The sequence below is a fragment of the Corvus hawaiiensis genome, chromosome 6, assembly GCF_020740725.1.
Source record: "Corvus hawaiiensis isolate bCorHaw1 chromosome 6, bCorHaw1.pri.cur, whole genome shotgun sequence".
Taxonomy (NCBI): domain Eukaryota; kingdom Metazoa; phylum Chordata; class Aves; order Passeriformes; family Corvidae; genus Corvus; species Corvus hawaiiensis.
Window position 1 is genome coordinate 39,928,952 of NC_063218.1, and position 14,467 is coordinate 39,943,418.

Below are 14,467 nucleotides of genomic sequence, written 5' to 3' on the forward strand. Positions count from 1 at the left end.
CCCTTCTAAGCACTCCACCCACCTCTATGATTTTTCCCTCTTTTGTATCAATTTCTACCCCTTGCCATTTGTCAGTAAACATGTGTATGCTCCTCTCCTGCCTCTCACAATACAAATATGCATTAACTTCTTACATCTCTAAATTTCTCAAGAGACTCGGGATCACAGTTTGGATGTCGAAGGTGAGAAGGGGAAATGCATTGTCCCGTATGTCCTCCACATCTCTAGCTGTCAAACTGTACCATAGGAACTCCTGGCAGTCACTGCTCTTCTTCCTCTCCAGCCTATCTTCCATCTCAACTACTACTGAACCTGCTCTACTTCCAGTGACTCCCTTGCTGGCCAAAACTCAGGACTAGTAGTCTAACTGTCCTCATTAACTCTTTCTTAGCAAAGGTAGTAACATTTTTGATTCTTGGATTACTCTTCCCTTGCCTTTTGTGAATGACTTCAGCCTACCACTACCACTCTAGCCAACCCCAAAGATGCTGGAAGACACAACCAAGCAATTATGACCATCACTGCAACTTCTTCCACACTCTGCTGCCAGCCCTGAAGTTATCTAATGGGCCATAAGCCACACCTACCTACTCCTTCCCACCTATTGCTGCAAAACCTGGTGGATTGAAGCATATTGATACAGCTGAAATTGTACCTAGTTTCAGGCAGTGCTTGAAGCAAGGGGAAGAGATGTGAATCTGGTTCCCAGAGCAACAAGAGTGGAATTCAGAAGCCAGGTTACACGGGAACTCAGAGTCCAGAGCTGTTATATTTGTAGAGGATGGCTCACAGCTCTCACTGATTTTGAACTCTCAGAAACATAACAACTCCTGCCTGCCAGGGCTTCTGGATTACAGCCCACACTGAGCTCAACAGGAGAGTGTGTCAACCTACTGCTCAAGAAAGCAAAATACAGCTTCCTTTAGTAGCACTAACTTGCAGCTCCTGCTTAGCTCAAAACCAGATCTGAGCTCCTGCAGACACCAGAGACCATTCCTACTTCAGCCATATTCCAGAGGTGTTGGGTGCACTAATTTAAAAAATACACAGGGCATGGAGAGACACGTATGAGATACACCTTCACCTTTGGATCCTGTGTATATTTTCTAGTGTACAAAATCTCCTGCTGTCTGCATTTACTTTTGAGTTCTGAGGCAGAGAGTTAAAAAGCTAGTATGAGCTTACATAGTGCTCTCATCCTGACTAGAGCCTGTGTTTGCCACTGCACAAATGCTGTTTGGCTTCTCTGCTCAGTTTTCTTCAAGAACTTCCCCATCTCATGTAAGACACTTAACACCTTCCACATTTTTAACAACCCAAAAGCACTGACAAATCCAGCCTTTTTTGGGGAAAGTCTGAAGCCCAAATTTATTTCCTAGGCTCTGCCCTTGCCAAAGGCATGTTCTAAAACTCCCCCAGGTTCCACACGGGGTAATTTATCATGGCTCATGTTAAGGGAAAATACCCAGGTAAGACAAACCCACAAATCAAAAGTAACTCTGAGGAAGCAAGCAAGTTGTCACTAACCCTGCAAGATCTTCCCATATATCTTCCCCCACAATCAAGGAAAGCCAGCAGACTAGAAGCATAAAACCAACAGTACCAGCTGAGTAACGATACTATGTGGAGGGAGAACTACTACTGCAGAATCTAATAGCTAACACAACCTTTGATTTGTGTGCATTAAGTGATAACAGATTGTGACATTAATGCTCAGTTATAAATAAAACATCCAATGGTACAATCCTATCTACCCGCAAAAGGGACCAGGAGATCAGTACACACTATTCTTACCAGATCCCTAATACAACATACAACTATGTTGCCAGAGCAAGAACTTCCTCCATCTTTATGACAGGGTGGTTATAAAAATGTCTCTGAAGATGTTCTATACTGGGCGTAGCAAATCTGGCTTAGGGTTTGCTTTGTGGTGTTGGGTTCCCCCTGCCACACATTACACATTAGCAAAAATCATGACAAATCTCTTCAAAGATGACAGCCAAATGTGGCAGGCCACTGAGGATTCCTACCCCTCTGCACAGCACATCTCATGGGCTCCTGCCTCCCCTCTGCGCTCTGGAGCGTGGGTAACTTTTTTTTTCCCCCCTTTTAAAAGGAGGCAGCAAGCTCTGGGAAAATACTTTTATGGCTAAGTGAGTTTTACCACCCACAAAGAGACAGGTCCCCAAGGGGCCCTCACCGCCCACAAAAGATGAGCATTTCTGCAAAGCCTTACCCCTTCTGATATAATGATATCTAGAAATTCATCTCTTTAACAATGCACACAAAAGGAATCAGCCTGCACCCTTCACTTTTAAGAACATGATCATCTCTCTCCAATGCCTTTCTGAATCTCAAAGGCAGCTTTAGATTCCCAGTCACCAATACAAAGAAAGGCTTACTGGGACAGTTTGCATCAGAAAACACGTTATACAAGCTTTCTCAGACGCAATGCTTGCTTCCACAGTGCAGCACTGGAACAGACTATAGCTTGTGACATGATGCAAAGGGCTGGCACAAGCTCTCCAGCAATGGGACCACTGACGACACCCTATGAAAACTCCTGTACATGTACCAGGAACTTTGAGACCAGTACTATGATCATAAATTTTCCTTTGAGACTAGGCAATAATTTTGCTAGTTTAAACATTCCATGTACTAGAAAAAAAACCCGTTTCAGCAATGAGTTACCACAAGGTAAGCGGTGAACTTTATGTGGCAGGACTTTGTAACACCACCGCTCAAATATCTGGCTTTTTTTTTTTTCCAGGCTAAATTGTTCTAACATCAGGTTCTGCACCTTTCTATGCCTTTTGTCTATTGTATTAAAGAGTGCTCTATCAGAAATCTTTCCCCCACAGATGTATCTAGATCAATCAAGTAACAACAACTACCTACTACTTCTTTGATTGGCTAAGTACATTAAGGTTATGTCATTCTATAGCTGAAGTTTTCCTCAGCTGATTCTTCCTTCGGCTATACTGAGTCCTTCTGAAATGCAGACACCAAGAGTTGCACATGGATTTGAACATCATCTGGAATGGTGTCGATAAAACCATGTAAAAAGATAACAGTAGTTTCATACTCCCCAATATTGCCTGCCTACGCAGGGTTGTAGAGCTGTATCATCATGACAAGAATTCATATTCCCTTGGTTCACATGCAATTCCCCAAAGCCATTTTCAGAGTCACTACATTGCCCAAAACAAGGCTTCACAAACTGCAAGTGGGATACATATTAATGGTCCCAAAGTAGCTCATCTCACTCTGGGCTGTAATAATACTCAGTCACAATGGTGTCGTTGCTTGGACCACCACTGGGAAGAAAGCACCTGCAGGAAAAGATCAGCCCTCCAAGTAAATAGATTTTGGCTGCCACTCTCACACTCCATATTTTACTATCTACAGTCAGAAGTGGATTGACCCCAGATCCCAAACACCTGGTTCTTTGAAAGGTCAACAGCAATTAAGAGAGCTTAAGAGCTGGCCTGTTTGAAATACATCTTGCCTCTGGCCGAGAGTCATTCCATAAAACTGCTTCTTTATCTGTCCAAAATCTTCCCTGTTGTTTCAGCTTAATTTAAGGGCTTTTGAGTACCATTGTTCACATTTGAACAGTCTTCCACAAATGCATATGAAAGCCTATGAAGTGCTGGTAACAACCCTGTAATTGCATCATCTTTTCTGGGATACACAATGGTAAAAGTGTAATTAGTATTTCAAGGTTCTGTATTTGGGGCCTTTTAACCCTTTAATACGACTTTATCCTGTGGAGGACAGCTGTACGCATTGCTCTAACAACTTCTCTCCCAGGGGAGCATAACCAAGGACAACCCACCGCAAACACCTCCACAGTTCCTGAAATGCAGCCAGTCACAGACACTATATGGCAGACTTGAGTAAATGCAGATCTTTACAACTACTGCTAATCTCAGTGCAGTATCACTTCCAGATACTAGTCAAAAATCCCCTGATGCCTCAGACCTCATCAAGCATCTCCTGTGAAATGAAGTAGCCTGCACTCACTCTAACCAGAAGAGTTGCGCTTGATCTAATCTCACTTGCAAATAAAAACTGTAAATTATACTCACAATGTACAGCCACTGATCCAGACCAAGTCTTTCTATGGACACTTCTGCTACATAAGCAGGCAACTGAGAGGTTTTCAGCTTCCAGTTACCAAAAGGAACACAAAATGAGACTCTTGGCACAAAATAAACTCATGGAAAGTTAGTAACAAAGCATTTTCCAGTACTATCTGCTCTCAGGCAAAAGTTGAAAGAGCCCAAGTCCCCTAGAGTAACAACCATCATAAGGTTTTACAATAGGGTTAGCGGATAATGCCAATACATACAATCAGAAGCAGCTGTACCTACTCCTGCAATACAGTGTTTAACAGAACTACAACAAACTCTATTCTCACCTACACTGAACCCCAACGTAATTTCAGCGTTCCTGTGGTACTCAGTCAATTCAGAGAATCACTGAAGACTGACAGTGGGAAGGACCTCTGAGATACTCTAGACCACTCTCCTGCTCAGAGCAGGGTGAATTACAGCGGGTTAGCGGGGACCATCCCCAATCAAACTTGGGTATCTCCAAGGGTAGAGACTTCATAATCTCCCCAGGCAAACTGTACCAGAATGTGACCACTCTCACAGTAAGAAAAAGTTTCCTTGAGTTCAAATGGAATTTCAAGTTGTGTCCATTGCCTTTTGTCCTTTCACTGGGCATCCCTGAAAAGAGTCTGGCTTTCTTCATTCCCTCAGTTATTTATACACATTAATAAGATCCAGTCCAAGCCCTCTCTTCTCAGGCTGAAGAGTTCCAGGCTGAATCTCTCTCTCTCAAGACAGGCTGTAAACCCTTACTCATCTTTGTGGCCTTCACTGCACTTACTCCAGTATGTCCATGCCTTTCTTGCACTGGGGGTCCAAAACTGGACGAAGTACTACAAATGTGGCCTTCCCAGGCCTGAAGACAAGGATCAACACCCTCAATCTGCTGGCAATGCTCTTTCTAATTTAACACAGTATACTGATGGCCTTAATTTCTGGAAGGGCACATTTGCTGGCTCATGTTCAACTTGCTATCTGCAGAACCCCCAGGTCATTTATCGCAAAGCTGCTTTCCAGACAGTAAGCCCACAGCCTCTGCTGGTGCATGGGGTCATTCTTCCGCAGGTGTAGGACTTGGCATCTCTCTTCACTGAACTTAATGAGATTTGCAAGTCCATTTCCCAGTCTATCAAAGTCCGTCTGAACAGCAGCATAACTTTCTGGTTCATCACTTACTCCTTCCAGTTTTGCTGCAGGTGCACTCTGACCCATCAGCCAAGTGATGAATGAAGATCTCCTTTTCTAGATAACATCCTTTCTGCCATTAGAGCAGGATGTAGCCTGCCTAATTTTAGGCATATAAGTAATCCACAGCAGAAAAGTACTCTTTCAAAACTCCCTATCTAATCAATGTTAAATATACTCGTAGCTCCACAGAAGATTCAGAGCACCTCAGTTCAGCTCACTTCAGGTGATGAATCCTCAGAGCAGAAGCTTCTTTTTCTCCACTAACTATACAGGAAGCTTGGCCTCCCAAGTCAGATGCCCCCAAAATTACAGTGTAAATACCTCCCACAGTGCACATAGCTGTGGATTCTTATTTCCAGTTGACTCACAGTCCTCTCAATTAACACATTCCCAGACTTAGCAGATTGTGATAAACTATGGCTTGAGTTACAAAAGCATAAAGGAAAGACAAGAACAAAAAGGACTGAGCAATAGCAGGCTTTTAAGTGCTAATAGCATGATTTTGACTCTTTAGCTCACCTTTACTGTGCAATATTTAAGAGACTCATGGAAAATCTCCAGTTCTCAGGTGTGAAGGTTCTTTCCATACAAAGACATTGGTACACAAAATTTATTTCAGAAGTTAAACTGATTTTGGAATCACTCGAGCCTTGAGAATACTCTAGTCTCTGGAACCCAACAGGGGATAACATCTTACAAGGGTTCTGATGCAAGTTCATTCCATCTGCCCTACAATCTCTAGTGCTTTGCACTCAATGTCTCAACCAAAGAATTCAAACTGTACCTGTTCACAGATGTAAACAGAGAAGTGTTTGTGACCACAGACCACGTCTGTTGCTAAGTGGGAGATGCAAGTGAGCAGAGACACAGAGCAAGTAGGGAATAATAAGCAGACAGCCAGATTAAAGTTATTCCATACAGAAAGTACCTTGACACTTTCTGGCTGTTTATATGTTTTGTATATGACAGCATACAGCAGAAACGGACATCAAAATGAGGATGAGTAACTGCTCAGACTCCCAATGCAGACTTTGGTATTTTGGATGTGAGGGAAAGGCTAACTGGAAACAATACACACAACCTCTTCCATCACACAAATGCATATGTTAATGGCTTTCTCTTAACACTACCTATCACCCACTTTCAGGATACATGTAGATAGACAGAACTAAACCCCATTCAGCTCAGAGGAGAATTTATCTGCATAAAAATCAAAGCCACTAGCTTAGGAACATTTGTGGAGGTCTTTGCACTGGACTAGTATTTCAGAAGAGATTGCCTGTAGGTCATTCAAAGGCTAGTTGCATCAACTACCTATCAGCCTTCGCTGTGCCAAGGTACAATGATACAGGATGACACAGATTACAGCACCAGAGAAGAGGCAGCTGGACCACCAATTAAAGCACAGAGGCAGAAAAAACAAACTCGCTGGTGTCTTGCAATAAAGGGGAAATTACTAAGGTACTAGAAAGATGGACCTGCTAGGAAGAATGTGGCATCTGTGGATCAGCTATCTGATCCCAGTGTCACACAAAGTTGTGTATTATGAGTTGTTTTCTAGACTTGTTTTTTTAAGCATTAACTGTCTCCTATCTTCTGGGAGAAGGATTTCATTTCAAGGATGTGTGCTAAGAAATTCACCTTCTGACCATAATCATGATGTGGTATAATCCTGTAGCCACAGCTGCAGAATCCATGAACTAGAAGTCAAGAAGGGATCTAATACGATGAGAAAGCTAACTCACAGTATATGACTTTATTCTGCACATAGGACACCAAACTACCAGGAGATTTTATTTATGAGCTATTCCACTGTAATTGAGCAGCAACATTAAAAACTTTCAATTGAAAGCTGATCTAGGAAAATAGCATCTGAAGAGAGACAAAGGCAGGTAAGAGCTGAGGTGAAGTAGCTAACATTTGTGAAAGCTCAAGGGCTGCAAGCGTGTTTTTAGAATACATGAAGCAAATTTATAAGGGAACACTTAGGTAAGACGATGTCACACAAAGCCTTCTCCACATTTCCAAATCCTACTGTCTTCAGAAGCTTAAGTACCATGTTGAGGAAATCAGCATCTCTGAGGATACCTCTCACCAGTCCCAAAAATAGACACTCTCCATCATTCCCTCCCTGTAAGAAGTTCATTCATTTGCAATTCAGCCATACGGCCTCTTTTTTTCCTTACATCTCTGCATGAAAAGCTGCACTTTCACAAAAATTATAAACTGATCTCAAGTCTGTGATGAAGGTTGACAGGTATCTATAGCTCTCAAGTCGCAGAAGAATCTGAGGCATATTTTAAAGCCTCTTATATAATTTAGTGTCCACTGACGTAGATCACAGAAAGACCATAAAGAATAAGTTACTCAAAGGTTCACATCTTTCCATATTTAGCAGTACCAAACAGATTTATAACAAAAACACACAGCCTAGAAAGCCACACAGCTAAGTTCATTGATTCTATTATTCTACAGAACTGCCTACTGTGAAAAGCAGGATTAGATCAGGACACTAATTCAAATTCACACAGTTGTCTCAGATGAAAAGGCAGAAGCAAGCCAATATCAATAAGCCAGTGACAGACAGCTGAAGGTACAGATTCAGAATAACACTCAAATCTCAGGGAACTGTACAGAAACTACATAACTACTAATACTGAGAAAAACATGGGTACATCAGAGACAACTGGCAACATGTCTTCCCATCAACTTTTGCTGGCCTTCTGGAGCTCTCAAGTTATCTTTGTCCTACCTGCACAGCTGTGCATCACTGCAAGCACATTTGAGGGATGGGAGCATCTCAGAACAGAATTAACAGCATACTGTACATGACAGAACAGGATTAGGACAAGATGACTTGAACCACAGGAGGCAATCATACCTGAAATGCCAAAGGAACTGGAGTTGTTGGAGCCTGCAACATGGTTTTGAAGGCAAAGAAGCCTTTTATCATGATCACTTCTATCATTAGAGCAGAACTGAAAGGTTACTCTAGGGATAACTACTTGCAATGGCAACCAATACTCTATCCAACTGCATATATCACAGGCTCACCAATATCCATTTAGCTGGCTTTAGGTTAGAGCCATTCACTTGTGAACATTAGCCCTAAATACAGCTAGAGTGATTAATAGATTGGGAATGTGCACCAACCAGGAGGCACCTTAACTAGTGACTGTCGCTGGTGAGAGACCATCACCGTAGTTCTTATTAGGAGCACTATCACATGCTCAATCACATCCTTCCTGTTCCAGAAGGATGACATTGATCCATCTTAGCTAACTTTCATCATGATGAAACTTCATACGCTCTAACAACTGTATGTTGTCAGTTGCTGGCTGAAGTATGGAAATTTACAAGACACATGACTTTGAATCTTTGAATTCTCCCAGGAAGTAAAGCTTTGAAGAACAGCAAAGCTTATGGATTTTGGGAAAACAACAGCCAAACTCTACACTTTGAAATTCTAGACCCCCATTAAAGGGATCAGTTGATTGTTAGCTGCACCAACAGCCTCAGCCCCACCCCAGTGTAACAAGGCTACAGAAAGCTTGCTTTGGCAACTCCAGCAGAGATATCCAAAGCTGAACCATTATTGCTCTTGCAGCAGGCTATACCCCGAATAGGTGTGGGATATGAAAAAACCTGTAATCAAGCTCATTCTTTGACTACATGTAAGTGCTCAGTCTCTGGTCTGAATTTACTACCCTGAGATAGCAACGAAATCACTCGGAAACTGTAAATATAGAATTTATATGACTCAACCCTTAAGCCCTGCTGAATCTGGATCTCCCCATGAGGTGGAAGACTCAGACTAACTGTGTTGGATTGTGTTTAAACAGATAAAAGTCTGGTGGCAAAGCCAGAACAGATAAATATGACCTATGACCACACAAGGAAGAATATTTTGTTTGTTGAGATACACATAACTGAATAGAAGCCTATTAAAACAAAGTGAGGCGAGACAGAAGCATTTCACAAAGCTAGGTAACTCTAACAAACTTTCATCTGCAGGTCTGCTAATGAGTAACACAAATGCCAACAAAATGGCATTTGTGTCAATTCTTAAAGCCTCCTGCAAAGTTCCTTGGGAAACACTGAGTCTCCTCTTCCTCTAAGCTTCCACTGAACCGAAACTAAAGCCTTCTTTGTTTCACTATACCATTAGCATGTCTTGTCCATCCCAAAACAGTCAATTAGTATAAAGCCTGAAGCAAAAGTTCACGGAGGCGAACAAGAGGTCACAAGCACTTCAGTGGCAATGATGCGGACCTTTTCTTTTAAATGTATCTACTGATTTTTAAAAATATATTAAAATGGATATCCTGGTCTGTGCTACCAGATGCCAAAAAATATCTGTAACCTGGCCATCACAACTTATCAGTGTCCTGCTTCACAATGCAACTTAGGACAAAGAGAAATTTATCAAAAAAACAAAAAGACCAAACCAAAACCAACAAATACACGAACCAAAGAAACAAACAAACAACAAACCCAAACAAAAAATCAGGCAGAAAACCAAAAATCAAATCCCCACACTGTTGGCCTACAAATGGCAAAGAACCCAAGAGACTCTAAGACTGAAATGGCCCCAAGATGCAGTATTCCACCTGTATTACCACATGCAATCAGTCAGCTATATGAAGTGAGAAGCCAAAATATATATACTGTTTTCATCACCACTTTAGCAAACAACCACTTCAACTAGCTTTCACTGTATGGATGTTTCCTTGGAGACCACAACTCCATCACTTAGGGCAGTTCACCAAGGAGAGGAGAGTGCAGAGGGCGGCTTACAGCCCACACTACCAAGAGACTTAAAAGAGCTGCCAAATGAACTCTCAGGTTTCTTGATGAGTCTTGAAATAAAGGGGAATATGGAAGACTGAAAAATATGCTAGTGTTATACCAGTATTTTAAAAGGTTGAAATAGGATGAGACTGTCAGTCTTGTCAACCTGACATTGATTCCAGACAAAATAATGAAAAAGCTGATATAAGACTCAGTTAATAAAGGATTAAAGGAGGACAGTGTAATTACTGCCAATCAACATAGACTTTACAGAAAAAAATAACTTGTCAAACTACCAACACTTTTTGGTGTGATTACAAGTTTCAATGCTAAAGGTAACAATGTTGATGTAATATATTTTCACATGGTGTTTTACTTGGTGCCAGAAAGCACAGTGATGCAGCATTCTGTATCAGCTGAGAGATCTGAACTGCACCAGTAGATAAGGAGGCAGGCAGGTGCTACTGGGGCGAGTTGCTGTTCCAGTGCTCCATGCAAATCAGGCTGCTGGCATGGAGATCTGTCTATCATGTTGACTGGTATCGCTTCACTCTCCCCCTGGGCTCCCACCTACTCTACCCATCTGCTGCCACCTTTCCCATGCTTGGCACAGGGATGGCCACCAGTCCCCTGACTAGTACAAAGGGCTCTGCTTTGACCTAAGCTCCGCCTGGCATGTTCGTCATTCTGCCCAACCCACTGCATTGCTGTACTAGTCCATCTGCATAGATAACCTGCAATTTTTAGGGGTTCATAAAACTTGACTCTAAGGATTTATTCTCAAGGCAGTCTTCCATAGCATGGAGCAATTGTCTGTGTAACACTTGCATGAGAATGACACTTAAACAACAGAAAGCTGTTCACATAAAGTAGAGAGCTGAAAGTAAACGGACAGAACCTGACAGCAAGAGCTCTGACATTAAGAAATTTAGTCAGCACACCACAGTAATTCACACGCTAGGATCTCCATCTGCTCCTTTGATTTCTTCTCAGGATATAGCAGTAAATGGGGCAGTGGACAGGAGCAGAAGTATAATTGGATGTATTTTCCCAAACAAGCAGCTCTCACTATACTTGATCACAGAAGTCTACCGTCAGTTTTTAGAAAACTGTCAGATTAGCAATACAAGATTTTTTGGTATCTCTTCTCAAATGCTGTAGAGGTTACATAAGAAATACATTTGACATTTTTGCATTTAAACATAATTCAAAAGTGACAGTCTGGATACATGGCAGAATGAAGCAATTCAAGGCATTCAAGCTTAGATTAGCCTGTGTTAATGGGAAAATAGATTATCAATTTTTTCCTCAGCCAAGGCTATCAACCTCACCCATAACTACCAGGCCAGGGTAAAAGTACTTTTGAGTTTGAGTAGAGGTTTTTCACCATGATACTGAAGAAAGAGCTACCACAAGCCTTGGCACAGGCTAACTATAAAGGAAAGCATACTACCAGCACTGTAACTTTCAATGGCTCTGAAATATAATACTGGAAATGACAAGGCTGCTGACCAATGTAATGAGTACAAGAAATTCTCTGGCTATTCCACAACTGCAACCTCATTTTCTAGTTCTTGCCTGTCATGCCTCCACCTAATATTTGCAATTTCAACTCTCCTGGTTTCTGCAACATATGAACAAGTTTTTGAGCATGGATGTAAAAAAACATTTTGAAAGCTGAGAGCATAGGTAAAATAAACCAAATATTAAAACAACATAACACAAGCAGCTACTGAACTGGAAGAATTAATTTTATATGTTAGTCAATAAAAGCCCTTACTGTGGAGTCCCAGCCATTCCAGTGTGAGGTTCCACGACACTGTCAGAGCCAACAAACCTCACCTTACAAAGGTTCAGCACAGCATCACACAGAAAAGATTGATCTTGTTTTTTGAAACTCCCATGATTACAGTTTCGGTCCTCTTTTGTTATTCTTGGCATACATACAAGAAACAGCAAGCATGAGTGTTTTGGGGTTCAAATTCCCCAACAAGTACAGATGAAAAAGCCAGGCTATTTCCCAGCCACAATGGAACAGGCAAACTGCAAGGAGGCCTGGAGGAGGGATGAAGGCAGGTGTCTCCAGCAAAGCTGGGCGACATGAGAGTTCTGCAGTGTTGCCTGGCAGCAAGTAATTATCTGCCAGTGTGCTGCTTCCACGTGCCAACAGCCAAAGCCCACACAAGCAGCACACACAGGAAAGTACATGCGTCAGCTAACACTACAGGTTAGCTCCACTGCCTCCTAAGGGATACAAGCAGAGGCGCTTTGGATGAGACTATGGCTGAGTTCTTACTGTTATTGCAATAGCACTAGGAACCACTCAAACCAAAATGTCTAGTGAGACAAAGTCTGGAAGATGACAGACATCTATTACCAAAGACAAGACCACTGCCATACTAAACCAGCATTGCAAAACCAGCAACAGTTCTACCCCAAAACGACTGGGAAAACACCAATAAAAACAGGTTAGATAAATCCTGTCAAAAATGGCTTAGGTATAGTTGGTTGTGCCTTAGGATAAGGTAAAGGGTCATGCAGCCTCTTGAGAAACCTTTCAGCACTCCTTTCAGTGATGGTCCTGTGATTACCTAAAGGAAGGAGGAGAACCACATCCCAACCTACCTGTCCATATGTCATCTCTTGTTCTTCCCCAAGCTTCAAAATTACTCCCCCCCACTGGGGTTAATTACAGAGCAACTCAGACCCAGCCAAGAAAGACTCACCCTCAAGATATGTGTCATCTATAACCATCTCATTCATGAACTTCCAGACTGCCATACTCCTCCTCCTCTTTCCCCCACCTCCCTTCCCACCTCCGCTTGCCCTCTAAGGCTCCCAAACGCCTGTGTGCTGTGTGTGGTGGCAGCTGAGTTTTTTAATATGCACTTATTAAGATCCTAATTGAATCCCACATTGCCTTGTGTGTGTCTTCCTAGCCGGAACATGATCAAGGCACCCTATAATTCAATTAGAAGGACCTGCAGCAAGCTGATCATTAGTCTGTCAGGTTGTTTAAAAAAAAAAGACATCTAGGAATAGGAGAAGTTAAATAAGAGAAGAATTGTTAACACCCGTCCCGAATTCATGCAGACACTTCCACACATATACCTGAAGCATGGAATCTGCAATGTTCAAGCACTTGAATGGCAGCTTACTACATCAATCCGACAGTCCTTTCTCTTGCTTCAGACAACTTAAATAGAACCTCAAAGGTTGGAATTACTCTTCCTCATCAGTCTTCCTCTGCTCAGATTCATGAGCAAACACCACTAATATACATGACTACTGCAAACAAGGAAATCTCATTACCTGCCAAGACCCTGTTGACAGAGGAATGGGTGGCCAAGCCAGGCTGTCCCCGTTCATGGAAAATCCCAGCATAAGGCAAGTACTCTGGCAGCAAGAAGCGTCTGCAAAACAAAGAGAGTAGAACATGGAGAAAGCCATCCTGTGTACTATAGCCCTGAAGAGCAACTGCAATTACTTTGAGGAAATATGACTACATTCCAGCAGACTACAGTAGAGGGAAGGCTGGAATCCTTTGCTTAGCCAACCGCCTCCCTGCTTCAAACAAAAGTAAATTACAGATTAGATCCTCCTCTGATCAATGTGGCTGCAAAGATCAGCACTAAACAAATCCTCTACCTCTCACAATAGTTTTCTAGTCTCAAACCAGCACATTGTGCTGAGAATCTCTGATCAGATTCTTTTCTCCTCCTATTCTGCCTTCACACTGTGACCTCAACCTGCAAGTAAAAAGCACTAAGACGATGCTGTCATTCAAACGTCACAGGATGAGCAGCTCACACTAACATGCCATCATCCCAGGAGTCCCAGAAACTGCAAACCAAGGACAAAGACGCCCTGTGCAAGAAAAGGAATCCCCCTGAAAGCACCAGAGCGCTGTACTGCAACTGGTACCTCCAGGATTTCCACACCTTTTACTCTCACACATAGATGCCTTACCTTGGGACAAAGCGCCCCAGCGATGGTGCAGACATGCGGGCATTCCGGGGAGCTCGGTGCCTGGATCGGTCTCCATTGTCCCTTCAGCAAAAGAAAGAAAATTATTGTACATCAAAATTACTATGTCATGAAAGTGTTTTCCAAGACAACAAAACACCAACGACATCACCTAGTCAACCTGAGTATGCTACAGAGATTCAATGGTACTTATGCTTCTGATGTTCCAAATTCACATACGTAATTTATATAAGGGTAACCTTGAAGTCCACTTTCTTCATTAACCAACAATGTCTCAAAAGTATCAACAAAACCACAAAGAGTCAATGAATCAATGTCAGCACCTGAGCAAATGAAAGAGAAACCTTAGACTTTTGACCAGGAGAGCAAAAAGCAAGCTCACC

At 42.3% G+C, this 14,467-nt stretch overlaps 1 protein-coding gene across 3 annotated transcripts in view; it reads right to left on the minus strand.

Moving 5' to 3' along the window:
* Nucleotides 1-14,467, minus strand: part of AMBRA1 (autophagy and beclin 1 regulator 1) — a 129,298-nt gene that overhangs the window by 64,955 nt on the left and 49,876 nt on the right. For 2 of the 3 annotated variants that reach the window (XM_048307294.1, XM_048307292.1), the window contains 2 exons: nt 14,067-14,150; nt 13,410-13,510 (listed from right to left, as the gene is read on the minus strand). In XM_048307294.1, the coding sequence (XP_048163251.1) occupies nt 13,410-13,510; nt 14,067-14,150 (185 nt within the window). The remainder of the gene's footprint in view (nt 1-13,409; nt 13,511-14,066; nt 14,151-14,467) is intronic. The other variant, XM_048307293.1, reaches the window with a different exon arrangement.